Below are 27,871 nucleotides of genomic sequence, written 5' to 3' on the forward strand. Positions count from 1 at the left end.
GCACCTTAGTGGAAAGAGTAGTAGATGCCTTGGGTTTAATGTCCTTTTCAGCCCCTCTTCATGGCTACGAATTAACAGACATCTTGTATGAAGGTCATGTGAATGAACATAGCATGCCACTTAACTCGGCAATTGCAGACCCCATAGCCTCCTTGTAGCAGCATCCTTTTTTCATTCCCCTGTAAAGTTTGAGCTTTCCGGGGGAATTACCGGCCGGCAAGAGGAGATCTATCTTTGCTGGCTTCTCACCCTTCTCCGGAAGGGCTTGTTATGCAAGCAGCCACAACCACCCCCAGACCTGCAGCATCCACTTCTAATCGGCCACCGGACAGGGAGGGCAAAAAGTTGGACGCAATGGCCAAGAAGGTCTTTATTTCTGGCACATGGCATTAAAAGCCACCAATGTTGCCTGTGGATTTGCAAAGTACTCCTTTGGGTTATGGAAAACCATGGAGCAAGCAACACAGTACATCCCGAAGGTGAAATGTGAGACGGGTTTACACAGCTGGTGGAAGATGGGAAGGAGGTAGCCAAGCAGTCATTGCAAACAGGCCTGGAAATGGCCGACTGCATTGACCGTTCATTGGGGTCGGCGATAGGCTTGCCTCCTCAGTACTATCTAAAGAAAACCTTCTCCCCAAACGTCCAGAATAGGCTACTGTACATGCCTTTCGAGGGAGTTTCTTTTTGGCCAGAATGCTGAGGACTCTTTGGCAAAGTTCAGAGTCTAAAATAGCTGCAAAATCGCTGGGCCTAGCTGCGCATTCGGCCAAACCTGCCTTCAGCTTCGCCTCTAGGGTTAGAGTCTACTGGTGCTATGTACCTTATGGCAGGAAAGCGCACCTCCCACAAGCCAGGCAGGGGTAGCGGTGTTTCTCACATCCTGGATGGGGCAGAGGGGCTTCTAGAGGGCAGCAAACGGTGGCGGGGGAGGCACCGCCCTTTAAGCCACTTTGATTTCCCTTCCCACAGCTTGGCAGTTGGTGGACGTTTGCCAGAACATTGGCCCCAGTGGCAGGAGATTACCTCTGATGCCTGGGCCCTGCCACTCGTCGGGTGGGGTTATTGTCTGCTGCTCTTAAGGAAACCACCAGACAGACCCCCAATCGCCTCCAATCCAACCGGGACAGGAGCTCCAGGAAGAACGGCAAGCCCTGTTAGAGGGTTCCGTAGAACAGTTATCTCCCGGTCAGAGAGGGTTGGGTTGGTATTTCCTGGTGCCGAAGAAAGGAGGAGGTCTCTGTCCCATTCTGGACCTCAGGGCCTTCAACAAGTTTGAGGAAACAAAAATTCAGGGTGGCGACATTGAGAAACATTCTCCACTCTCTAGAACTTGAGTGTCAATAGATCTGCAGGACGCTCATTTCCATGTGCCGATACATCGAAAGCACAGGAAGTACCCAAGGTTTCTCATGGGGGCAAGCACTATCAGTTCAAAGTGCTTGCCTTTGGGTTGACCTCCGCTCCAAGGGTCTTCACCAAGCTAATAGTAGTAGTTGCGGCCCACCTCAGGAGATCGAGTCAATGTATTCCTGTACCTGTACCTGTACCTGTACCTGTACCTGGACGACTGGCTGATCCAAAGTTTGCGGGACAGGTCTCGTCTCATCTGGTGGGCACCTGTCTGCTACTGCACAAGCTGGGCTTCTCCCTGAACTTGAAGTCCTGTGTGACGCCAGTCTAAAGGCTCTAGTTCATCGGAGCAGCCCTAGACGCTCTGATGGGGGAGGCCTTCCCTCCCGAGGAGAGAGTCCGCAACTTAGCACAGATGGTACACTTGTTCTAGAGTCACGCCACCTTACCAGCGGCTTCCTTCCTCCACCTCTTGGTTCTCATGGCCTCCTGTATTATTTTGGTGTCGGAGCCCAGGCTGCGCATGAGATCCTTCAATGGCTCCTAAGAGTTCAGTGGTCACAGTACCTCAGAGCACTCGCAGATCCTCTCAAGGTGTCCAGCCAAGAGGTACATGACCTCAACTGGTGGACTGACCGTGGCAATCCTTTGGCGGGGGAACCCTTCTGGCCTCCTTGGACTCAGGCCCAGGTGGTCACGGATGCATCTCTGGAGGGTTGGGGTGCTCACTGCAAAGATTTGCAGGCGAGTGGCCTTTGGTCAGCAACAGAAGCCAGGTGGCACATCAACATGCTGGAGTTGCGAGCCATCAGCCTTGCTCTGAGGGCTTTCGCCCTGTCTCTCAAGGGGATACATGTCCTGATTCTGACAGACATAAGTGGCCATGCACTACCTGAACAAGCAGGGTGGCGTGTGCTTCCTTCCCCCTCTGAGGAGCGGTGATGCAGCTGTGGTTCTGGTTGCTGGAGAACTGGATCTCTGTCTCAGCAGATCTGGTGGGGTCAGAGAACTGTTTGGCGGATGCAGTGCAGACAGTTTTGCTAGAGGAAATTCCCAGAGAACGGTGGACTGGGGATGCGTTTCTGGTGGATTGGACCGTCCCTCTCCACCCGTCATTCCATGGGTTCTCAGGAGGTTGAAGAGGTTTCGAGCGACCATGATCTTGATCGCCCCGGGCTGGGTGAGGAGAAAGTGATACTCCTCTATCCATCTGTCCGCCTCACCATTTGCCTGAGAGCACGGATGGCCTGACCCAGTCGGAGATTCGGATACTCCACCCGACCCCAGAGTCCCTCAACCTACATGCGTGGCTCTTGAGACGATGAGGTATAATGACTGGAACCTCTTGGACGAGGTACTCGAGGTGTTGCTGGCTGCATGCAGACCGTAAGATCTCTGTACGCGTGCAGGTGGAGAAGATTTGAGGCATGGTGCAGGGAAAGCGAGATCGATCCCATCTCTTGTCCCACCACTACATTGATGGAGTTCCTTCCGTCACTGTCGCAGGCCTTCGGGTTACCACAGTCCAAGCATATTTGGCGGCCTGGTCTGTGTTCAAAAGGTCCCTGAATCAAGCTTTTCTTTGCAATACCAGTTATGGCCCAATTCCCGAAGGGCCTTGTGAATAAGTTTCTGCCAACTCCCTTTTTGTCCCGGACTGGAACTTAAATCTGGTTCTGACATTTCTGATGGCGGCTCCGTTTAAGCCAATGCATTCGTGTTCTTTGAGACCGTTGTCCTTGAAAACAGCCTTTTTGATTGCAATCCCATCACCCAGGAGGGTTAGTGAGTTGGAGGCTTTGTGCTGCAAGTCCCCATTCCTGCATTTTTTCTTACTCCCAAAAGTGGTTTCTAGGTTCCACCTTTGTTCAAAGATTTACCGGTCTTCTACCCTCCACCGCACCCCTCTAAAGAGGAGGAACAGTTCCCCTGTTTAGATCCTAAAAGAGCCTTGAGCTTTTACGTGGCTAGGACATCGGGATTCTGAAAATCTGACAAGCTGTTCGTGGCCCATTCTCTGTCTTGAAATGTCTACCCGTAACAGAACAGGTGCTTTCGCAAGGGATTATCAATCCGCTGGTAAGGAGCTTTGTTACGGAATCAGGGCACACTCCACCAAAGGAGTCTCGGCTTCTATGGCCTTTCAGAGGGGAGTCCCCATTAGGGACATTTGTCTTGCTGCCACATGGTCATCCTTGCACACATTTACCAGGCACTATTGTCTGGACGTTGTCCGTGCGGCGGATGCCCGTTTTGGTAGGGCAGTGCTGCAAAATCTGCTACTATGACACTTTACCCACCTACGTCATCCTAACTGCTTGGGGAGTCATTCAGATGAGGAATCTGCAGGAGAAAAATTATCCATTGAAGGATAAATGACTTACTGTAATGTTCTTTCTATGGATTCTTCTCCCTCAGATTCCTCATCGCCCCACCCATCCCCGCTCAGAAAGTTCTTATGGTTTTGCGCCTGTGTAAGTGAAGGGACGCCTAGTGATGGCTCTGAGGTGACTGCTTCTATCTGGCTGGCCGTTTGTCTTTTCTTAAATAAAAAAAATCCCTTTCCATTTACTAATTTCACGTGGTTTCACCCCTTTTGGGATGTTCCCCATTTTTCAATTTTTCTACAGGCTGATTAGCCTTGCCTCCCATCGTTTTTTCTTTGCAGCGTTCAAGCACAGAAGAAAGGGAGGAACTGAGGTATGGGGCATAGTGACATGGTATATATACGCCTTATGTCCCATCCGGAGCCGTGAATCGAGCACCAAGCAGGACGTATCGATGGCCGAGTCGAAGTTTGCTACGCCCCTTGTAAAGAAAGTTTCTGAGCAGCAGAGCTGAATGAGGATATCTATCAGACGAAGAATCCGCGGTAGAAGAATCCATCAAAAGAAGATAACGCTAAGTCATTTCTCCTTCTGTTTCATAAGTTTAGCAATCTTTGAGAATGCAGGAGATAATGATATTCGGGTTGCAGCATCTTTGTGCCACCAGAAGAACCAGTCTCCCTTCCTGTACCAATCATAAAACAAAGGATCTTGCTAATGTTTTGAGATATAAAAAGAGACAATTTCAGACTAGTTAGTCTTAGGAAGGGAAACCCCCAAATATCTCGAAGTAGAGCCTTTGGTGCAATCCTCGCTTGCACAGTAGATCACTAAACACTTGCTCACTGGCGGGCTGCCTAATCCATCACTCAGTTGAGCACATGACTGAAAACAGCCCGCACACAGCCAAAATAAATTAGAGGGAACACTGGTTTCAAAGAGATCTGTGGAAGGAAAGCAGCAAAAAGAAAACATTCCTTAACACCCATCTGTCAGCAATACGTGCTCACAGCAATGTATAGAGTGGTGTGTGTCCATAGATGACAAGTTCTGTGTTTTTTCTTTTTTTTTAAACATTATTTTATTTGTAGTTTACTGGTGGTTTACAAAGTGCACATATACAAGTCGTTTCACAGTGCATTGCAGGATGAGGGAGATGCGAAGAGGGGTACCTGGGGAAAACAGAATATGGGTAACCAGTTTGTAAGGTAAACGGATGGTTGTGTGCTATGCAGAGGCACACATTCCCACAGGACAAATGTAAGTAAACACTACCAAGAAGAGTCACAGGGTTCAGAGAGGAGTTCCATGGCATAACAACATCATGTAAGCAGGCGGTCGGGGCCCGGGGACCTCACTATCTTCAACTTTATTTTACCATATACTCTCTCTAGACCTCTATGCTCCTCTGGCTCGAACTGTGTGTTTAGCAAAACGCTTTACAGAGGGCAGGTGGTCATTCTCTTTCCTCAGCTGGCTCCATCGTATGGAACAGCCTCCCCCTCCCTCTGCGCCTTGAGCGGGATCTTCTAAAATTCCAGAAGCTCCTGAAGGCTCACCTATTTACCTCCCCCCTTCCCTTCTTCTCTCCCCTGCTAATCCCACAATTGCTGCGATTGGTGTCCTGGACCCTTATGCATCCTCGGGGCCCTGACCTCCCACATCCTATAGGCCCAGCTCCTGTCTATCCTCTGCACTTACACCCTCCGCACTGGAGACTTGCACTTGCACTCCTTGCGGCTGCAGGCCGTGTAGCACTCAACATTCCTAGCACTCCATCTGTGGCTCATCCATGAGCTCAGACTCCCCAGCATTTACCCCCTGCCCTCTTCCTTGCTGCACTTGCATGTTGTTGTTTTTTTAATGTATTTTAATGTCTTTCCCACTCCTTCTCCCTCCCTTGCCCAGTGGTCACTTTGAAACAGTATTTTTTATTGTATAAGTGCCTAACAAGCAAACAATGTAATAAATAAAATAAATGTCAGCTATAAAATGGTAATTTATGCCACCTTCATTTTGTTTTGGCTTCTTTTGAATTCTTTTGAGCTTGTGTCAGTTATGACAATAGGTTATTGTCTGGGAAGATGCTGGTTTCCTTTTGCAGCTCAGCTGGGAATGTGTGCAAACTGGCGGCCCTCTTTTTCATCGCCTTGAACGCTTTACCACAAAGAGAAGTTATTCACCCAGATGCAGACTTTTCTTTTGCCCAACGTCGTTTTAGATTTTCATATTAACCCTCATCTTCCTTAGTCCTTTCAGTCTCCTTTGGCAGTAGTGTAAGAACCGGAATATGACTGGGGATGGTCTTCAATTTTACTTGGAGCTCAGTAAAGACATGCAATCTAAAACATGTATGTTTCAGGTCCACTGCCTACCAGCACAGGCCTCAGCGTTTCTGCATTCTCCAATACTCATTAGTCCAGGGCCTTTCACTTTCTGGAGGCAGCTCTGCGCAAGTCGTCAGAGGTGCACAATCCTATCTAGAGCATTTCTGCGTTACCTCAATTTTGATTTTGTGAGGCTGACTTGTGGGTTAGGCAACATTTACTTTGAGCATTATGCTCTTGATTAAACACATTTTGGTCAAATGTTTTCAAGAATTAGTTTGTTTGGCTAGTTCATCCATCTGGCAGTCAATGCTTTCTCAATAAGTGGCCACAAATTCTTTTTAAACTATTTACAGCGGTAGCAGGACTAGACATAGGAGTATACAGTGTTACTCGCAGTACTGACTTCTGTAATGCTAGTGCAAAGGACCCCTTTAGCCTTGCGCCCCAACAACCATACATTGTCTGTCTGTGTTAACTCTTGGCCAAGTAAGTAGGTTATTAAGCTTCAGAAAAGTACAGACCAATCTGTTGGGTGTATAGACTCTGCTACCGTATCTGCATGGATATCCCCTTAGTATGGATTGAAGTGGACTATGGACTTAAAAATACAAGACTAATTTGGATTTTGTTTCTTTTGTCGCTTCAGGACTGGATTCAGTTTTGGTGGGACAGTCACATCTGCAGGAACCCTTTCAACCGTTGTCACCAGTGCACAAGGTATGTAGAAGGCGTTCTTGTGCAATATCAGAGTGCTGCTTTTATCCCCTTTAATTCCCACTAACAATAGTCTCAGATGACCTAAGGAAATCTCCAGAGGTGGTTCAGGGGATGTTGTTGAATATTTAGGCAGAGAGCTAGAACTATTCCTCACTCTCTCGTGTAAACTGAGTATTTTCCACTCCAGCTGTCCTTAGTATCTAGGGCTTATTAACCCCACAACCTTTTTTCTAATTGACTGTCAATAAGGGCCTTAAGGCAATCGTCTTATCTAAGCTCCCTCTGGGACTTTCAAAGCTAGGCCTACTCTAGCAGTGTTCTTGGTTCAAAAGGGTTTTGTCTTGCGGGCACTCAAGCCCCACTTGGACCTCTTCCTCTCCCTATGTGTGTGTCTACTCTCCTGCTCTTCTTTTAGCTACTCTTCCCTCCAATTCCTCCAACCTTGTGCAATGTCTCCCTTCGATGTCTCTCTTCTCGTCTACATCCTACCTCCACCTTCTGTTACCTCCTCGTGTTCCCTCTTTCCGCACCTTCTCAGTACTCTTTTCACTCTCTCAAACACTTCTCACTCAGCCTTCACACTCCTAACGCTCTTTCGCCTTGCACGCACATTGACCACACAGCACCACTCACTCTCACTAACCGACACCTCCCCCTTTGTAAAATCCTCCACATGCCAATCCACGTCCTTTGTCCTGCTTGTGTCTTGGTCTGCCACCTCCTTCTACGACCTGACCTAAAAACCCACACCTTCCTATTTTGTCTCACTACAATAATCCACCTGCAAACCCACACCTTCCTATTTCGTCTCACTCCAACAATCCTCTGCCTGCTTCTCCAATTGGTTCTCTAGCCCTGACAAATCTGGTTCGGTCTTCCCAATCAGGACGTGTTACAAGGGTCAGCGTTTACAAAAAGGCGGCTAATCCCTGCCCCTTTTTACCATGCAAGGCTGCCATGGTGCAAAAATGGAAGCCGGCAGCGGAGTACATACAAGTTTGTGTTCGGGTTCTGAGTTGTGAATTCCCAGATAAGGATTGTGGAATTAAACCTCATGGTAAGAAGCCCCATGGCACAGTGATGAGTCTCTTTCCAAGGGCTCAGTCACTGCTGCCGGGCACAGTGTGTGTTGCTGACTCTTGGTGGTGTTGTCACGACCCTCATCCCAGATCCCCATTGGCATGCCCATTGGCCAGGTGGGATCAGGACTCGGGTCTCTAATAAGGCCTGGCACCCACTTCCAAAGCCCTCTTGGGGCCAGTCCTGGCGCCTATGGCACCAGGCTCATACACTGTGAAAGACATGTGTTCAAAGAACTACTTTATTTGAGGCTTTCAGCCAACATGGAGGCATCCAGTGTTTTGGGTGTGGTGGCCTAGGGACTATTTTACCTGGACTACTTTGTTGAGGCTATATAAACCACACCCGAACTAGACAACACGCTTTGCGTTACTTTGCAGTCTGCAACGTGACGCTCACCGTGTCCAGCTATACCCACGAGCCTCGGAGAAACAGAACCTGCAAGGAGACAAAAGGAACATCGTTAGCAGCATCTTATCTGCAATCTCCATCTTTATCCGCGCGCAGCTCCTGTGAACAGCTTCCTTTGGATCTGCACGCTTCCCGGACCGAAAGACCTGAAAGAGGAAAGAAACGACAACATTAAAGAAGGCATTAGAGACATTACAAAACTACGAACTGCTCAAAAGGCTTACCTGGCTGGTCGCCTCTCTGCCAGCATCGCTCCGGAATCCCACACACGCTGGGAGAACACTGCGACCTACGAGAAAAGGAGGAAAACAGGTTAGCAAAGGCAAGACATTGCAGCGCTGCGCATAGCGCTTACTTACCGCATCATGGCGCTCATTACGCGCCATCATTTACCCGCGAGGCCCAACTCAGCCAATTCGCCACGCTGAAGCTCTGCACATCTAAGGGAGAAAAGAGACATTATTAAATCAAGAAAGGCATTCAGGATTAACACAATACGAAAAAACAGCAATAAGACCTACCTGAAAGGCATCAAACGGGCAGGCGTCAGTGAAGTAACTGGACCGCACACGCCCACGAACAACAACGCACCCTGCCAAGAAGGCAGGACGGAGAGGATGCCTAATTCTACAACAAGGTGAGGAGAGGGCCCAGAGGGGCTGAAGTCATACAGCGTGGTGGGAGGATACTTACCTCGGTTGGCCAGTCTTTAACACAGCCCTCCTGTATTTTCAGGCAGAACCTTCCCCACAGGCCACATTTGGGAACCACCGAGAAGGATACCAGCGACCAACCCGGCTTGGTGGCGTCCCCGTGGATACCAGGTGAGCGTAACAGATGTGCTGCTTTCCCTGTGGCTGCGCATATCTTCTGTCTCTCTGATTCTCTCTGTTCTTGCGATATGGAGAACTCCGACTGCAGTGTCATGTCTTGGCGCTCTGATGGCTTACACTCTGGTAGGTGGCAGGGGTTTCTGTCTGGGGATTGTGGTTGCCTACAATGATGATCATCACCTTGGCAAGTATTAGTAGAGGGATGAGGTAATGCAATTTCGAAGGGATTGGGTCCTCCGACGTATTCCATATCTATGACAGTAATCACCACAGCTGTGCTGCTTCGGAAAATCTTTTGGCATCTGCGTCCTGCGTCGATGACTTCGATACGCCGTCTTCGAGGACCTCCTCCGATGGCCGACGTCACCGGATGTTATAAGTAGGACGCACGACACCCGTAGCCTCAGTTGTAGTTCCGTTTTTTCCGCGAACGTTTTCGCTTCGGAGATCTCGGCGCGCCTCGACTCTTTGGCGTTTCTGTTCTTTCGGTTCTTCAAACCTGTTTCTTTGTGAAGTTATCCGGATGTCTTCCTCTTCTTCCACCCCGCGTCCGGGCTTCAAGAAGTGTGCGGACTGCGGGTCCAAGATGTCGGTGACGGACTCGCACGACGCCTGCCTCGGGGAGGCCCACGACACGAATGATTGTCGACTGCCAGTCGCTTACGTCCAAGGCCTTGCGGGAGCGTACGAAGAAGCTGTTGGTCGGTAAGGTGTCCAAGCGCCGGAAGTAGAGGTCCACTGGGCTTTCGACGGACGATTCGAGGGGCGACTCTCCGCATCGTCGTCGTAAGTCTAGGGGGTCTCGGTCCAGGAGTGGGACCCGCCACTCCTCTGCCTCTTTGAGGCACTCACGGAAGCATCATCAGTCGCCTTCCTCGTCCGAGGACTCCGCCCGTCGGCGGGTTGCTTATGCCACCAAGCATGCGACTCCGGTAAGAAAATGTTGGCGATTATTGAATCGCAGGGCACTGGTCGGTCCGTGCCTCCGAGTGGGGTTGGGCGTGAACGTACTAGAGACAACGCTTGTACGCCTTCGGGCTCGGGTGGGCGGCACAATTCGCGGGAAAGGTCCCACTCAGAGACAAGGGAATGGTTCTAGTCATGCCCGTTCCAGGTCCCGGTCCTCGACGCGCTCGAGCCCGTGTGCACCTGTGAATTCTTCGACGAAGACGTCGGCGCCTGTGGCGAAGGACACTCTCTCGAGGCTCCGCCTCCAAGGAAGTCGTCGGCGCCCAGGCTGTCAAAGGACACGCTCGGGGCTCCGTCCTCAAGGCCTGTGTCGAAGCCGTCGATGCTGTCGGCGCCGCGCTTGACGTCGATGCAGATTCCCTCGACGCCTTTCGATGCTGTATTGTCGGAGGTACCCCGTGGCACGGTAGAACCCCCCTAGAAAGGCTCTGGCCAAGTCCAAACATGTCTTTGTTCCCCATTCTGTGCCCACTTTCCACCATCTGGAATATATTTCTGAGGTGGATGAGGGTTCTGAAGATGGGATGGTTCCTGATTTGGTACCAGACGAGTTTATCTCTGGACATAGCCAGATTGAGGACCTGCGTCAGTCGCTGCACGACGCCAGTGGTCTGCATACCTCTCCGGAGGTGGAGTTCTGTAGGCCTGAGCCTGGCACCCATGCCGAGTCCTCGTACCGGTGCCTTATGTCGAGGGTCACCGAGTACTTGGGTGGTCTGCTCCACCAGAGGATTTTCTGCAGGATGACCTGATGGATATCCTCGACCAAGGTCCACCAACTGACCCGGTACTGCTGTTCCATATGGCTCTGCAAAGGAGGGTGGCGGCGGCTTGGACTGCTCCGGATAGTCTCCCGGCAGTGGGCAAGTCTTTGCTGCGAAAAGACCGCCCAGCCAGTAGCAACCCCTGCTACTTGACCATCCACCCCACTCCGGAGAGTTTGGTGGTGCAGGCGGCTACAGCCCCAGCAAAGCAGGCGTCGTATCCTACCCTCCCTCCTGATAGGGACGATAAGCGTTTTGATGGTTGGGCAAAGAAAGTGTTTTCTTCAGGGGGTATGGCTCTTCAGGCAGCCAACTCCGTATGTGCCTTGTCACGTTTCACGCACTCTCTGTGGAACTGTTTCCTTAGCGGCTGAACATATTCCTGAAGGGGACAAACGGGATGGTTTTCTTGCTATGATACAGGATGGCAAGGATGCCATGCGTGAGGCCGTTCAGTCGGGTCTGAACATGGCAGATTGCATCAGCCGGTCCATGGCGGCGAGCACCATAATACGCAGGTTTGCGTGGTTGCGGAAGTCGGGGTTTGCTCCTGATGTGCAAGCCCGGCTCCTCAACATGCCCTTTGATGGTGTACATATTTTTGGCATCAAGGCTAACGAGAGCTTTGAGAGGTTGCAGACCTCAAAAGCTGCAGCAAAGTCGTTGAGCGCTGCAGTTCGACAACCTCGGCCTTTTCGTCCTAGGGGACAGCAATGGAGGGGAGGCTCCATTCGTTATTACTCATCCTTTAGTAAAGCGAGAGGAGCTGCTACTCAAAGGGGCCACCGTAGGAGTGCCAGAGGTGGTAAACAAGGTACTCGAGGTGCCAAGGCCGCTCAGGCAGTTGCCTCTTTGCCCTCAGGCAACGCTGCAGCTGCTCCAGCTCAGTCATGAGGCCATGTCGCCATGGTTCGCCAGTTGGGGGAAGGCTGGCACAGCATCTTGTAGAATGGCGTGCCATTACTTCAGATGTGTGGGTTGTGGAGATCATAGCCCACGGTTACTGTCTTCCTTTTTGGCAGAGGCCTTGCGACAATCCACCAGGGATTTTCTCTTTGAAGAGTCTGGATTCGCTCCTTGCGCAGGAAATTCAAGCCCTGCTGGAGAAAGGCACCATAGAACTGGTGCCTGTAGCGGAGAGGAATAAGGGTTGGTATTCCCCTTATTTTTTGATTTCCAAGAAAGACGGGGGATTGAGACCCATCATGGACTTGCGCGGTTTGAACAAACTCCTCAGGAAGGACAAGTTCAAGATGGTTACTCTCTCTCGAGTCCCCCAGGCCCTTCAACTTCAGGACTAGTTGGTGTCTCTCAACCTCAAGGATTCTTATTTTCATGTGCCGATCCATCCAAAGTAGAAGAAGGTTGGCGACTCGCACTTTCAGTTTCGGGTCCTGCCGTTCGGATTGACCTCCGCCCAGAGGGTCTTCACCAAGCTCATGGTAGTGGTGGCAGCGCATTTCAGGAAAGGGGGAATTCATGTCTACCCCTACTTGGACGATTGGTTGGTCAGGGCGCGCAAGTCCTGGATCATCTGTCCATCACCTGCCACTCCCTCCACAAGCTGGGCTTCTCCCTCAACTTAAAGAACTCCCACTTGACACCAACACAGCGGCTCCAGTACATCGGAGCAGTGCTCGACACGTCCCTGGGGCAGTGTTTTCCTCCCCGGGTGAGGGCTCATCACATTCAGCAGATGCTGCACAAGTTTCAACATGCCCAGAGTCTCCCAGCGTTCGAGTTTTTAAGGTTGCCCGGCCTCATGGCATCCTGCATTCTTCTGGTGCCAGAGGCCAGGTTGCGGATGAGTGGGCTCTCAAACTCCAGTGGTCAGTCCTCCGGCAGGATGTCGGACCCCGTTCAGGTGCCGCCCTCGGTCGCCTGGGACCTTCTGTGGTGGGCCGTCGAAGGCAATCTGATGAAGGGGGCTCAATTTTGGCTACCCTGGCCTATGCGTAACATCTGTGATGCAGCCACCTGGGCTTCGGTTCATACTTTTGTACGTCACCACTTCCTCGATTCTATCCGTGGGCAGGATCTGGCAGGATCTGGCCTTTGGCAAGGCGGTCCTTTAATCTGCAATCTGATTGGGCATTATAAATTTCTATGTTCTAAATTCTTTTCCCACCGCCTTACGTTGGTACTGCTTTGTGAGTCTGTCATAGATATTGAATACGTCGGAGGACCCAATCCCCTCGAAGAACAAGTTACTCTCCTACCTGGTAACGTTCTTTCGATGGGATGGTTTAACGACGTATTCCATATCGCTGCCTTCCCCGCTACAGAATTTCTTATGCGATTGCAGCTTACATTTCTGCAAGGCTTTCTGTGGTCATACTGGCAGTAGTTTGGTGCCACACGTTCTGGGGGGAAAAAAACTACAGCTGAGGCTATGGGCGTCGTGCGTACTACTTATAACATCCGGTGACGTCGGCTGTCAAAGGAGGTCCTCGAAGACGGCGTATCAACGTCATCGACGCAGACGCCGAAAGATTTGCCGAAGCAGCACAGCTGTGGCGATTACTGTCATAGATATGGAATACGTCGTCGGACCATCCCATCGAAAGAACGTTACCAGGTAAGAGAGTATCCAGCATAGGGACTGGCATGGATTCACATGTTCATGAATATTCCCAGTCGTCAGGTTGGGAATCCTGGGTAAAGAAAAAATCTGTTTCATTTCTGAACTGTCTTTCCCCTAACAACCAATCACTGAGCTCCCGGTCATACTGCCCCCAGCCTATGACTGCCCTCTACCTAAGCCCCTCCTCTGGCAGCCATCTTCAGATTTTTACTGCATGTTCAAGTGTTGGGAGTCCTCGTGTTTAGCTCTCGAGCTTTTACTGTGTTTTTGCGCTTTTTGGAAGAGTATTACTCTATTTTTCGGTCAATCAGGCCTTGTGCTCCGTCGATCAACCTTCTGATTAACGGGGACCCATTTTACAGATTCTTCAACGACCCCCGAGGGCGGAATTCATAGTTTCTTTGTGGAGGCTCAGGCCTACGCCGCGGGGACCATGTCAGGGGAAAAGGGTTCAACTCCCCTGTTCAGGATTTGCTCAAGCTGCGGCTTGCAGAATGTCTTTTCGGACGACAAGCATTCTGAGTGCCTTTACTGCCTGTACCCTAGGCACAAAGAGGAGGATTGTACGGTTTGCCAGGAGATGGCCCCTCGCACACTGAAGGATCGTCCCAGGCAGCTGAACCAGTGGCTACAGGCCAAGGCCCCTGCGCTGGGTGGGTCCCAGCAGCATGCCTCTCCCAGCTCCAAGAAGGCTGAGCAGGCTTCTAAGACCTTTGAGGGCACCCCTCCCATGGGGGTCCAACAGACGGCCAGGGCGTGTCTGTCTCCAGCCTCCGTCATCAGTCAACGTTCAGGATCTTCGGCCAAGAGGAAGTCAGATCATCCGGGCAAACTCGAGGAGAGGCCCAAGACCAAGGGGGATTGGGGCGCGGACTCTGCCCATAAGGAGAAGGCCAAACAGGGCAAGGCCCCGACCGTGAAGGCCCAGATGCACCTGGCGAAGGCCCAACCTTCCATCGATGAGGTGAAGGGAGTGTCAGGGCGAAACCCCAAAGAACTGGGTGTCCCTTCCTCCCAGGAGGGAGGCTGCGTTCCGACACATAGAAAAGACCTCTGAGAAGAAGATGCCTGTAATCTCCCCGGGACCTTCCCCTCTGGGAGCGAAGGAGGAGGCGGGTGTGGTGGCCCTCCAGGATACAGATATTTCCTGGGGAGGATCTCACCGGCCTGCAAACCATCCAGGAGGAGGGAATTTTAGGGAGTGGGTCCTATGACGAGCGCGCCGACAAAGGCGACGACGGTGAGGACACCGTCGAAGAAGAGCAGCAAAGCGACGAGGTCCTGGGCTCCCAGCCAGTACCCCAGCGGCCTATTCTGCCTGCACCTCAGCTGCCACCCCCACCTCAGCTATATCCTAGAGACCTCTTGGTGGACATCCTCTCTGCACTGCATACGCTGGCCTCTGAGACACAGGCAAGGATGCCTTTCGCGCCTGCGGCCCCACCGACGGCTGACCCCCTGGCCACGGAGGAGCCTCCTACCAAGAAGAGAGTCCACCCTCCACCTCCTTGCCACCCTTCGCCCTGCTCTTCCTCCTGCCCCAAGGGATGAGACTGATCTGGACACGGCAACGACTGGTACGGATGACGGCGGGTCAGGGGACCTCCCATCTCCACCTCCCAGGTCTTCCCCGCCGGAGACGAGATAGGTTTGTTCCACTCGATGATCTCCAGAGTGTCGGAACTTTTTCAGCTCACTCCAGAGGAGAAGGAGGGCTTCTTATATCCTCACCGAGAGGCGAAGAGGAAGACCATCCTCTTGGTCCCACTCTTGGATGACATTTGGGATGAACGTTTGTCTCTCATGAAGAACCCTTCTGCAGCCCAGGCAAAGAGGGATCACCTTGAGAAGAAGCACAGGTGCCAGACTCTGCACACAAGTGCTTGCGGGCACAGCCTTCTCCGGACTCTGTGGTGTCCGCAGCGGCCAAGAAGTCGTCCTCAGGTGGTTCTTCCTCGGCGGGTTCCACCCCGCCGAGCAGCGAGGGCAAGAAGTTAGATGCCATGGAACGACAGGTCATCTATTCTGCAGCAACTACCATCAAGGCCGCCAACGCCCTCGTCATCGTGGCTTGCTACGACCGGGAGTTGTGGTTCAAGATCGCTCCCATCCTGGGCTTCCTTCCCAATGACAAGAAGTCGAAAGCGCTGGAAATTCTGCAGGAAGGCATGGTGGTGTCGGACCACGCCATCACGGTGGCCACGGACATTGCCAACGTGGGGTTCCGCCAAATGGGCAACAGCGTTTGCCTTCGTCGTGGTTGACTCAAGGCCACCAACTTTTGTCAGGACGTTCAGTCGAAGGTGCTGGACATGTCCTTCGACAGGGACAATTTGTTCGGGAAGGCTGTGGATGAGTCTCTCCAAGTCATAAAGACAGACACAGAGACAGCGCATGCTTTATGCGCTCTTCAACAACGGAGGCCATCCTTTCGGTCCTCAAGCAGCAAGTCCCAAGGATCCTCCAAAGGGTTTGGCAGGGGCTCCTCTTCTTACCACCAACCCTCCCGCTCTTCGGCCCAAAACCAACAGGGGCCATTCCAAGGCCATGTTAAGGAAAGGCGCGATAGAGCTCGTCCCAAAGAGGCTCCGGAGTGTACTCAAGGTACTTCCTCTTGAAAAAGAAGTCCAGAGGCTGGAGGCCCGTCCTTGACCTGCGTTTACTAAACAAATATATCAAGTCCCAAAAATTCCGGATGGTCACTCTTCAGCACGTGCTTGGACAGCTGGAAGAAGGGGGGGACTTCCTGTCGACGCTGGACTTGGAGGATGCGTACTTCCACATCCCCATTCTCAAGGGGCACCGCAAGTTCCTGCGTTTTGTGGTTCAAGGGAAGCACTACCAATTCAAGGCCCTTCCCTTCGGATTGTAGTTGGCGCCAAGGGTTTACAGCAAGTGCCTGGCGCCAGCGGCGGCACAGCTTCGACTACGTGGGATCCCCGTCTACCCTTATCTGGACGACTGGCTCATCCGGGCCAGTTCAAAGGACATCGCTGTCGACCACATGGCGAGGACCGGTCACCTACTTTCGGATCTAGGGTTCTCTGTGAACTCCGCAAAGTCCTGCTTGACTTCATCACAGGACGCGCTGTTTCTGGGATCCTGACTCAGCACAGTGTCGTGCCTGGCGTCTCCGTCGGAGGAGACGATAGTGGCCATCTTGTGCAAGGTACAATGGCTGTTGGCCCTGAAGGTCGCCACAGTGAGGTCCATCAAATTTCTGCTCGGCATGTCGTCATGCATCTACCTCATCTGACTATGCAGACTACAGGTGCGTCTTCTACAGGAGTTGCTTGACGCCCGTTGGATACAAGTGTCGGGAAGCTTCCAGGTCAGGATCACACTCGACAAGAGCTTCCGTCGAGCGATACAGTGGTGGGGATTTTGCACACATCTGTCTGGAGGCGTGGATTTCCAGACCCCACCGCATCAGGAGACGGTCACGACGGATGCCTCCCTGGATGGATGGGGAGCTCACACCAGAAGTATTCACGCAAGAGGCCTGTGGCTACTGGAGAAGAAATCGTAGCACATCGTGTTGGAGCTGCGGGCTGTGTTTTGGGCCCTCAAGTCTTTCCTTCCGTCTCTCAAGGGCAAGGTGGTGCGGGTCTTCACATGTTTTACATCAGGAAGCATGGGAGCACCAGATTCCCGGTGCTCTCCAAAGCGCAGGACCTATGGCACTGGGCCGTTGCCCAGGGGATGTTCCTCATCCTGTTTCTTCTGGCAGGAGTGAAGAACACTGTTGCTGACTCGGCAGAGAGCTGCGCTTTTGCCACGAGTGGGAACTTCGGCAGCGCCAAGTGAATCGCCTGTTTCACAGATGGGGCAATCCCCAGATCGATCTATTTGTGACAGCGACGAACACCAAGTCCCGCAGGTTCGCCAGCAGGTTTCCCCAGCTGGGGAGCATGGGGGGACGCATTCTCATTACCCTGGGTCTGCCCGTTTCTGTATGCATTCCCGCCGTTGCTTCTTTGACTAGTCAATCAACTCAGACGGTCCCGGTGCAGGATGATCCTCGTCGCAACGGCGTGGCCGAGGCAGATCTGGTACCCAGACCTTCTCGACATGTCGGCGTCCCCTCCAGTCAAGCTTCTGGTGGTCGCAGATCTCACCAGGGAAGGAGGCGCAATTGTGCACCACGAACCAGGATCGCTGAACCTGAAGGCCTGGCTCCTGCAGCATTAGAGTTTAAAGGTTACGATCTCCCAACAGACTGCATGGAGGTTCTTGCCAAGGCCAGCGCATAGTCTACTCTTAAATGCTACAGACATAAATGGAAGAGGTTTGCCGTTTGGTGCCGTACGCAGAAGATCGACCCTCTACGAGTCACGGCTCCGCAAGTGCTTTCGTATTTGCTGTTGTTGGCCAAAGCAGGACTGGCCCATGCCTCCATCAAAATTCATCTGCCGGCTATCTTCTGCTACACCAGATCTCCGGGACGAATGGTCACACCGTCTGGTTAAGGAGTTTGTCAAAGGACTGTTTTGTTTTTTTCCGCTGGTGAAGGCTCCAGCCCCCGCGTGGGAATTGAATGTGGTACTGTCTAGTCTCATGGGCCCTCCATTTTAACCTACGCAGACAGTTCCATTGAAGTTCTTGTCGTAGAAGACCGCGTTCCTCATGGTCATCACCACTGCATGGCGAGTGGGTAAGATTCAGGCCCTGTCCTTTAAGCCACCTTATTTGACTTTTCACGACACAAGGGTGCTGCTGAGGACGCACCCCTCCTTCATGCCCAAGGTGCCGTCGGACTTTCCTCTAAACGAGCACTTGGTGGTTCCTGTACTTTTTCCGACGCCTTTGTCATCGGCTGAGAGGACTTTGCACTCGCTGGATGTGGCTAGAGCGCTTAAGTTCTATGTGGACTGCACAAAGAGTTTGGTCCTGTGAACCATGGACAGGCCCTCTCCAAGGCATCCGTTTCCAAGTGGCTCTCCGGCTGCATCACCCATTGTCACTGGTTGGCAAACTGACCGTTGCCTGGCCGTCCGAGACCCCATTCGACCAGAGTGATCGCTGCAACTACGGCGTTGCTGTCTCGTGTAACCCTGCTCCACATCTACAGGGCTGCTACGTGGAGGTCGAGACACACCTTCACGAGATTCTACTGCGTCGACAGGGATTCCAGGGAGGAGTGCGGAGTCGGCCAAGCAGTGCTGCGCAACCTGTTCGCTTGAAGCTGAGCCTGGTGAAGAGTTGCTTATGTTGAGCCTTGCCACCTCCTGTGGTTGTGCATGTGTGTAATGCTATGTATGATTTATTCATGTGCATGTGAATCCTTGCCAGACCCCATGCTGGAGAAGGAACAAGTTGCTTACCTGTAACTGTTGTTCTCCAGCATGGGTCTTTCATGGATTCACATGCAAACCCTCCCGCCTACCCCTCTGCGGCTCTTCCTGGACCTACTGCCACTTTATGTGCTACCAAAACTGAAGATGGCTGCCAGAAGAGGGGCTTCGGTAGAGGGCAGCCATTGGCTGGGGGCAGTATGACCCAGAGACCAGTGATTGGTTGTTAGGAGAAAGGCAGTTCAGAAATGAAACTGAAACAGATTTTTTCTTCACCGAGGATTCCCAGCCTGACGACGGGGAATATTCATGAGCATGTGAATCCATGCCACACCCATACTGGAGAACGACAGTTACAGGTAAGTAACTTGTTCCTTGGTATATTCCGATACAAACAGGCACTCGGGATGGGACCAGATTTGAAGCCCTACTATCTGCCATTGTTACCCTATGGGGTAGGGCTGGCTCTAGCTTCCACCCTGGCAGGCCTCCCAGCCCAGGCTGAGAGGGGTTCCTACCCCCTCGTTACCCTGTCAGGTACCAGCCTATCAGTCCTGCAGAAGCTGATGAACCCCACTAACGTCTATGGAATTATCACAACTGCTGTTTCAGAATTCCAACAGCAGACTTGACACTTGCAGGGAAAAAAGGCAAGTGGATAAAACAAAAAAAACTACTAGCTCCGAGCTTGCTGGCTCAGTCATTCGGCATTCTCAGGCTTGGGTTGAAATCTATGATTAAGCGCAAGAGAGGGATGTTTTTAGTGTGTTAATTTTCCACTTTTCTGTCCATTATTATTTAGCTCCATTCACAATGTCCTCCTTTCCATTTTACGTAGTTGCCTCCTCAAAGTACCAGAAGGCTGGGTTATTGATGTCTTTATTAAATTAGTCTCCTTTGGCCAAGTCTGTATTATGATCCTCCGATAGTGCTTGCTGGCAATGTGTATTACTGACTCTTAAGTCTTTCTAGAAGTTGTTTGCATCACTGCGCTACCATGCTATTTAGGGCGTTACTCTCCTCACTCTTCTTCACGGGCTCAGACGCTAATCACACAGTGAATTCTTCTCTCCTTGCATCACTGCACTCCCACACAGTGAATCTGATGCTAAAATACACGCTACATGCCTCCCATCAACCCTCTCCTTAAGATTAGCACACGCTCACCCAGCGCTAGAGGCTTCTTTCTTCTAGCCTAGCCTAGCTCAAACACACAACAATGAAGGAGTGATTTCTTTTCACTGCCGCATAAAACGTTTACCGCTGCTTGAGCAGTTGTTACATGAATATTTAACTTTGCTTGGTGTTTAAGGTCTTCAGCGCCATACGCGGTATCTCCACGACCACGCGCAAGAAGGGGCAATCGCTTGCTCTGTGGACCACTGGCTTTTCGAACTGCTTTAATAATTGTGTAAATAATTTGTCACACAGAAGAACATTAAACATTTATATACAATGTGAAGTAATAAAGCATTCTCTATTATTTAATATTCACTCCTACTGAAGCTTTTAACTACTTCGAATGGATCAAGTATCTTTTAAAGAAAAAATTGTTTTAGTTTCACTCATCTCTTTGCTGGTAAAGGGCTTATCTGTAGTTTTAAATCTTCTGAATTGTCTTTTGTTCCTCAATTTCTTCAATCTTGGTGAGCTCATGAAAACTCAGTCAATATCCTGGATTAAAGGCAGTTTATAATTCTCAAGGTTCCATACTACCTCACAGCTGCCTTTCTGCCTATCGGTTTTGAGGAATCTCCACCATCTTGGAAAGGGACTGGCCCAGCTCCCTAATGGAATCTTAGATAAGGAAGAAGTTAACTGTTCCCAATCCATGCTTACACTCGAACATCTCTCGCACCCTCAGTATTTCTTGTACACAACACCCAACCCCCACTCTGTGGACCACTCTAGCCTGCGTTTAGGATACCTTCCCTGTCGGAACCTGACATTGGGACACAATCAAATTACTGACATTGTCACATAATCCTCCCCTCGGTCGCAGGCCTTAATGATATAACTGCTTGTGATCGATGAGTAGTCCTTTGGAAAGGCTGCATATTTAGACTGTTGGGTATCCTGATAAACTATGCTGTGGGAGCAGAGAAGCACACTGGTCTGTTCCTCTTGAGTTTGGAGAAAAGGGTTGTGATCACTGGAGTATGGACATCTTAGCCCAGTTCAGGTGGTGGTACAGATATCACATCCTATTTGTGCAGGCACACCCCATATCCCATCTGAGTGTGAGGGTGCAGGTATGCTTCCCTTCATCCTGAACTGTATGAGAAGGTTGCAGAGGCTCCGTCCTGCTGTCCAGCTGGTAGGCAGGAGGTAAGGCCATGTGGAGGGAGCATGTACGGCTCCTAGTGGATGGAGAGCAGAGGAGTGCACTGCTTTTGCCTTCTGTGGATAGTCTATTTGGTGAAAGGGCATCATCAAAGGAGGGGTGTGGCCCTGTACCTTGAGGGGTGTTGAGTCCTTGAACACTACCTTCATTGTGACACACTTGTCTGTAAAGTATTTGGAGTCATTCAGCATACTAAAAGAAACCATAGTGTATTCTTACTCCTACTCCCCCTCTTCTCGGGTGGCCAGGGAAAGGCTGTCTCTTTCGGATCCTAATCCTGGGGGTCGCAAAGCGAGGGAGGATCACCTGGGTCGAGGGGGGTTGGCAGTGAGGTGCCCACAGGCAAGATATGGTATTCCCCCTTTCCCTATTGATGACCAACCTAACCCTCCCCCGCCCTTTATAGGCTACTGTAACACCTCTCCCCACATTTGACAAGGTGACTAAGAGTGATAAACACTAGAACTTAATTTCACCACTCTGGTACTGGGATGCAGAAGATGCCTGCAGAGTGCTTTGAAAGTCGGGCATGTCCCTTTAACTATGGTTGGGTAAGCCCATTTGGGAATCCACACCTGCAACCTGTTAAGTGGTTGCAGCTATATAAAGGGAGAGCAGTGGAACAGCAGAGGGAACAACAGAGAGGCCTCGGTGGGAGAGAGCAGCAGGGGGCCTGTATCGTGAGGAGGCAGCTGTGGTGGGACCGGAGAGGAAGCCAGATCCTCAGCAGATATCCCAGGCAACCTGTGGAGCCTAAGGCAAGTTGAGCCATTAGGCTGCCACAGGTGTGGGAGCCCCCATTACCCAGAGAAAACTGCTGGAGCTGCGTCCGTGGAGGAGAGCAGTGATGCTGATGTGCGCTTTTAAGCGCCCGGAATGCGAGCAAGGCTCGCAGAGAGCAGCCCACTCACCTGTGAGGCAGTACAGAAGCCGAGTAGCCGCCGGAGGAAAATGAGTGGAAAGAGATGTCACTCAAAGCCAGGGGCGCTCCTAGGGGCTACGTATGAATACCAAAGTACTGTATGGCATGGTTTATAGTCATAAAATCGAAAACCATAATGTCGAAAGTCAGGAAAAAAATGTCAAACAAAAAAGTCAATTTTTTTTTAATGTTTTGTATTCGAAATGGGGGGGTTCCCCCCAACCCCTCCTTTTTTTAAAAAAATGTTTTGTTTTACCCATTTTTTTTTATTCCCGTACCCCAAAAAAATATATAAAAATAAAAAAATAAAAAATTCGACATTGTTTTCTATATTATGACTTTCGACATTATTCATTCGATATTTTGACTGCACATCGTATGGCATACATTGACTTCCACATTGAATGAAACCTGAATTGAAGTAAAAGTATGCATATTGAATCACAAACTGAATGAAAACTCAAATAACAGTTAAATCATGCACATTTGAACATCGAACTGAATGAAACCTTGAAACAAAGCGAAACTGCCCATGCTGAATATTGAATTTGAATAAAACTTTTTGGGCAATGCTAATATTTGATTTAAGCAAAAAAGGGAGAGTGCCCTTTTTAAAGCAACCTACGGAAAAGAGCACAAGTGTGAAAGAGTGGGTCAGAGGGTCAAGGAATACATAAGACCATCTCAAAGGGAACTCTTATGAATGGATACAGTGCTGCTAGGCCAAAGACTGGCACGAGGTGTGAGACACATAATGTCAACGCCAAGAGGCAAACCAGGAGAAGCCAGGAGAGTGTTAACCTGCATATAAGGCCAAGAGGCCAACAAGGACAAGGGAAGTGAATGTGAATTTGGGGCAAATGCAGAAGAACCTGTGGGGGCTGAATAGCCTACGGTTACTGGTTGTATGACCTGTGATGGGTGGACCGTGTGGTCTGACGACTGCCTAGACCAGAGAGCCCTGAATTGTGAAAGCCAAACACATTGTGAAATATACAAAGATGGAACACTATAAGTAAGCTGCTGATGCAAACCAGAAGGGGGGCAAGTAGGCCTAGAGTTATGTTGAACTTAGACAAACCAATATCGTAGTGAAAATGTGTATGGGTCCAAACCCTTGAGTGTGCTTTAACCACTATCAAAATTAGCAGCGGCAAGCTGCATCACCAAAGCCACAAAGTCTGCCCATAAAGACCTTAAGTAAATGATACAAAAAATAGATTGGGTTTGGCAAGTCGTGCTCTTCCTCCTTTAGTTGTGCAAAATGATTAAAAAGTCAAAACAATTTCATCAAATTCTCAGTTGTAAGTGATATTCTGAATAAGTGTGTTTGGACCCAAGTCGTCCTCAAGGCCTTAGTATTCAATGTCTGGTATGGTAACCAGAAACAGACGTTAAGGTTGGATGGATTAATTCCTTGCAAAGATGCTCTTATAGCTATTAATGAAGAAGGGGTGGTTCCCCAAATGCGCTGTCGGTGGCTTGCACGCGTGTTGGATAGATTGCCTCCTGAAGGTTGGTCTCTAGTGGTTGAATGGATAGACTGGGTTAAGTCCCAAAGTTGAAATTTCCTTTGCCATCAAAAACACCATGAATGCATTTCAGATTCCAGGTCCATGGGTTAAATCCCGGGTGCCCTGGGATTTAACCCATGGACCTTGATTCGGAAATGTATTCATGAAAGTTCCTTGAAATTTCAACTTTGGGACGTAACCCAGTCTATCCACTCAACCACTAGAGACCAACCTTCAGGGGGTTTGTTTATTTTCTTTGTAGCGTGCACAAGAACCAGAGGTATCGGGGCGTGAGGACAAGGACATTTTAAGCTTACATAGTTACATATTACAATACATGGAAATGTTTAACCTACATATTGAAAAAGTACAGTTTAGACAATAGCAGGGTTTGCAGAAATAGAGATATTACATTGAAATACCAGAGACGAATGACATGTTGCTTGAGGGTCCACAGGTCATCGTAGGTGACAGTGGCTAGTGGGGACGTATGAGGTTGAGGAGAACCTCCATTGTCTGATCTGGCTTAGTGATCATTGGATTTAAACCAGTTGATAATGTTGCGTCTGAAATGTGGATAGGTTTGGTTCTCCCTTAGGTGAGGTGGAAGGGAATTCCAGAGTTGGGCAGCTTTAACAGGGAAGCTATTCCAGCCAATGGTGACTCATTTGAAGTGGGCGACAGTCAGACAATTGGCGTAAGCCGCTCTAGTGGGTCGGAGTGACAGACTTTTGCTAAACCTATCTGATAGGTAGCGGGGAGCTGTATTATTAAGGGACTTGAATGTTAGTGAAGCGGTTTCGAGTCTATTTTTGTCAAGAGTGGAGAGCCAGTTAGCATGTCTCCTAGCTGTTGATATGTGATCTCTTTTGGTCATTCTGAACGCTGCTCTCAAGACGTTATTCTGGAGTATTTGAATTCTCTTGGTAATATGTTTTTTGGCTCCAATGTAGAGGGCATTACAGTAGTCCAACTTAGATAAGACAAGTGCTCTTGCTAGTGTGGTACAACTACTTGTAGAGAGGAAGGGTTTAGCAGATCTAATCACTTTACATGTGTAAGCCGTACATGATGCCATGACGTTCACTTGTTTTGTCAACGTGAGACAGGAGTCGAGGTAGAAACCTAATGTTTTTACCTCCTTCATCACCTTGATTGTGTTGCCATCTATGTCAAAGGAAGTATATTTGTGGCCCAGTTTGTAAATGTTAGGTGTAGTCCCCAGGATGATGAGTTCCGTCTTGTCATCACTCAGGAATAGACTATGGAGTGCCATCCATGCCTGGATGGTAATCCAGGTAATCTATCCAACATGCGCACCAGCCACTGAAACAAATATCAGTTGCTGCATTGAAGTCTTGCGTAAGGGAACCCTAAGACCTGAGGAACTACAAATGCTGTCTTGAGGACGGGGCCTCAAGGACCTTTTCTTTTGCATTGTTTTTCTTGGAACTTGGGGAAGGGAACCCTGAGGAGTGTGCAGAACTGTATTTACTTGAACTAGAGAAAGGTAATCTTGAGACTTTTGTGGAACTTTCTGAAACTTGTGGACGGGAAGCTGAAGAGGAAGCTAATAGCTGGAAGAAGCTCCGATTTTGTGTTGATCACCATTTCTTTGATTATTAACATCCCTACACATTGTTTAACTTTAGTGGTGATGGTAAGGGATAGGTTGTGGACACAGACCTTTAAGTTGAACTCTTTGACTCAGACTTTCCTTAGTTTTGTTCATGTAGGGAATTCCCACCTTAGCACAGAGCAAGTTAGGCCTTCCACCATCCTGACTTTTTCTTTAATAAACCATTTTGTTTTGGACTTTGAATCTGTTGTCTGTGTCTTGCGTCATGATTCCTTCACAGTAGCAGTATAACAAAGCATCCGTAGCCCACAGCTAATTTTCGTAAATGTTTTATAAATGTGAATTTGTATTGTGCAAATACTGAATTCTTTTTCTGTTTCATTTCTGCAGCATTGTCGGCTTCAACTAAGGAGTCCAGTGCGACCGCTGCATTCTCTTTCAGCAGTGGGGGAACCAAGACCCTGTTCGGCACAGCCCCCGAAAGTTCATTCAGCTTTGGTGCCTTAAGACTTCCTGCTAGCTCTGTAGCTGCTGCACCCCCCACCTCTTCTGGCAGTGCAACCACCAAACCTGTCACATTGTCAGTCTCCAACACTGCACCAAGCAAAAATGAAGCTCAAGCACCAAAACCAGGGGAAAGCTTCTTCCAGAACTCATCAGCTGGGGAGACGCTGGGCAGCTTTTCAGGACTGCGGGTTGGTCAGACTGATGAGAATGTGCAGGCCGATGCCCCAAAATTGTCATCCCCAATTGAGCAGTCCGTGAAAACCACCCTAGCAGGTGGTTTCACGTTTGGAGGGAGTCTGCAAGCAGGGAAGTCATCTGAAAGTACTTTGGCTACTGTGACTTCAGTCATAGCACCCACACCAGACGTCAAAAACCCCAGCTCCACCAGCTTGTTTGGCAATGTCCAATTGACCTCTGGCCCTTCCTCTGCCCTCTTTGGACCTGGAGCAGCCTCTTCTACGGGCAGCTTGCCAAGCTTTGCCTTTGGCATGGCTCAGCTAAGTAACAACACCCTACCTAGCTCTACCCCCGAGATAGTGGCCACTACTACATCCTCCACAACGTTATCGTTCAGCAGCCTATTAGCTTCGGCACCAGTCACCTTGGCAGCTCCCAGCACAGGAAACCTGAAACCAGTAACTCCAGCCGATCATCCAAGTAGAATTGAAGCTGTTGTGTCATCCCCTGCTCCTTCACAGTTGACTCCTCAGCAAGCTCCCGAAGAACAGCCTCCAGGCCCTGCCAGTAGTTTTGGGCCCGTCTCTTCCCAAGTCACGCCACCACAGGCGACCACCACTGAAGTGTCTAGTACTTCCTTGATGACATCAACTGGGCCAACCAGTTCTGCAGCTGCTCTAGTGATGGATTCCAAGCCAGCAACTGCTTCGTCTGCAATCATGGCAGACTCGAGTACTCCGTCTCAGAGTACACTTTCATCCGTTGTCCCCCCTCCTCATACACCAGTGGACAGTACCGCAGCTGCTTCCAGCAGTACTGGTTCCGCTGCTCCAAACCTGGGTGTAGGTCCATCACAAGCTCCTCCGGCTACACCAACTCCCAGTGTCTTCACGCCTACATCGGATTCGAGCACTCCCTCCTTAGTTCCCCCTGCAACTACTTCAACTGTAGCACCAGTATTTGGACAAGTGGCAGCCAATACAGCACCCTCTGTCTTTGGTCAGGCACCTGCCAACACCATTACAGCAACTACCACTGCCACAACCCCAGCCACCACTGAATCTACATTTGGAGGTCCTGTGTTTGGTAGTGTAGCAACTGGTGGATTTACCCAGCCATCCTTTGGCCAGACTCCATCCTTTGGGCAACCAGCGAGCAGCTCAACGAACAGCTTCTCCTTTGGACAGTCTGCATTTGGGGCAGTACCAGCGTTTGGACAGCCTGCATCTACGGCAGTGTCAGGCAGCAGCAGCCTTTTTGGGGCTTCCCCTAGCACAAGCAGTGCAGGCTCTTTTTCTTTTGGACAGCCCTCCACTGGCACCAGCGCCGGCGGGACCCTCTTTGGGCAGACCAGTACTCCAGCCTTTGGCCAGAGCGCTACCTTTGGCCAAGGTGGCTCTATGTTTGGAACTCTTTCCGGTGCCACCACAACCACGTCATCCTCTGGATTCAGCTTTGGGCAGCAGTCAGGTGAGGACTGGAAACAGTTATTGTGTTTATTTGGAAATGCGTTTTGGGCTGGAATACAATAGCAACATAGCAGACAGGGGTGTGTGTGTGTGTGTCATACATGGATCTATTGGATCAGAATGGCACCTGTTGGATGTCAAACATCATCATACTTCTGTAGTATCCTTTTTTGGCTCTCGCCTTCATGCTCTGTTCCACGCAGAGGGACCTAGCGCTGCCCAGTGGGTTGAATTGACCTAGAAATTGCCTGTTGATAAATGGTTCATTGGCCAAAGGGACCTTGGGGGAAAAAGCACTATGTGACTTATTGTCTTTTTATTTCTTTCTTCCTGTTTTGTTTGAGGGCTAGTAGCCTTTCCTGTGTAGCTCTGTGTCTTGCCAAACCAGCAGCATCTTGCCTAGGTCAATGTACACTTGCACTTGTCTCCTTCCATGCTTTGCCCTCCGAGTAGACAGACACAGTCTACTCAGAATGAGTAGCTGGCTACTCCCTTCTATTTATCCACCAAATCCCAATCAAAATCACTTGGTTGTTAAAACCAATATCATGGTTGTTTTTTTAAAAAAAAATTAAGACATGGTTTATTACAAACCTTTATCTATAAAATCCTCAAAAGAAAAAACATTGAATTATATACATCTTCATCATTATAAAATTCCATCTGTTCATGAAATACATCTGAATTACATTAAAAT

At 50.1% G+C, this 27,871-nt stretch overlaps 1 protein-coding gene across 3 annotated transcripts in view; it reads left to right on the plus strand.

The window, feature by feature from the left end:
- Positions 1 to 27,871, plus strand: part of NUP214 (nucleoporin 214) — a 1,006,718-nt gene that overhangs the window by 630,992 nt on the left and 347,855 nt on the right. For all 3 annotated transcript variants that reach the window (XM_069609281.1, XM_069609279.1, XM_069609280.1), the window contains exons 28-29: positions 6,657 to 6,727; positions 25,412 to 27,175. In XM_069609281.1, the coding sequence (XP_069465382.1) occupies positions 6,657 to 6,727; positions 25,412 to 27,175 (1,835 nt within the window). The remainder of the gene's footprint in view (positions 1 to 6,656; positions 6,728 to 25,411; positions 27,176 to 27,871) is intronic.

The sequence above is a fragment of the Ambystoma mexicanum genome, chromosome 8, assembly GCF_040938575.1.
Source record: "Ambystoma mexicanum isolate Mex_15411 chromosome 8, UKY_AmexF1_1, whole genome shotgun sequence".
NCBI lineage: Eukaryota > Metazoa > Chordata > Amphibia > Caudata > Ambystomatidae > Ambystoma > Ambystoma mexicanum.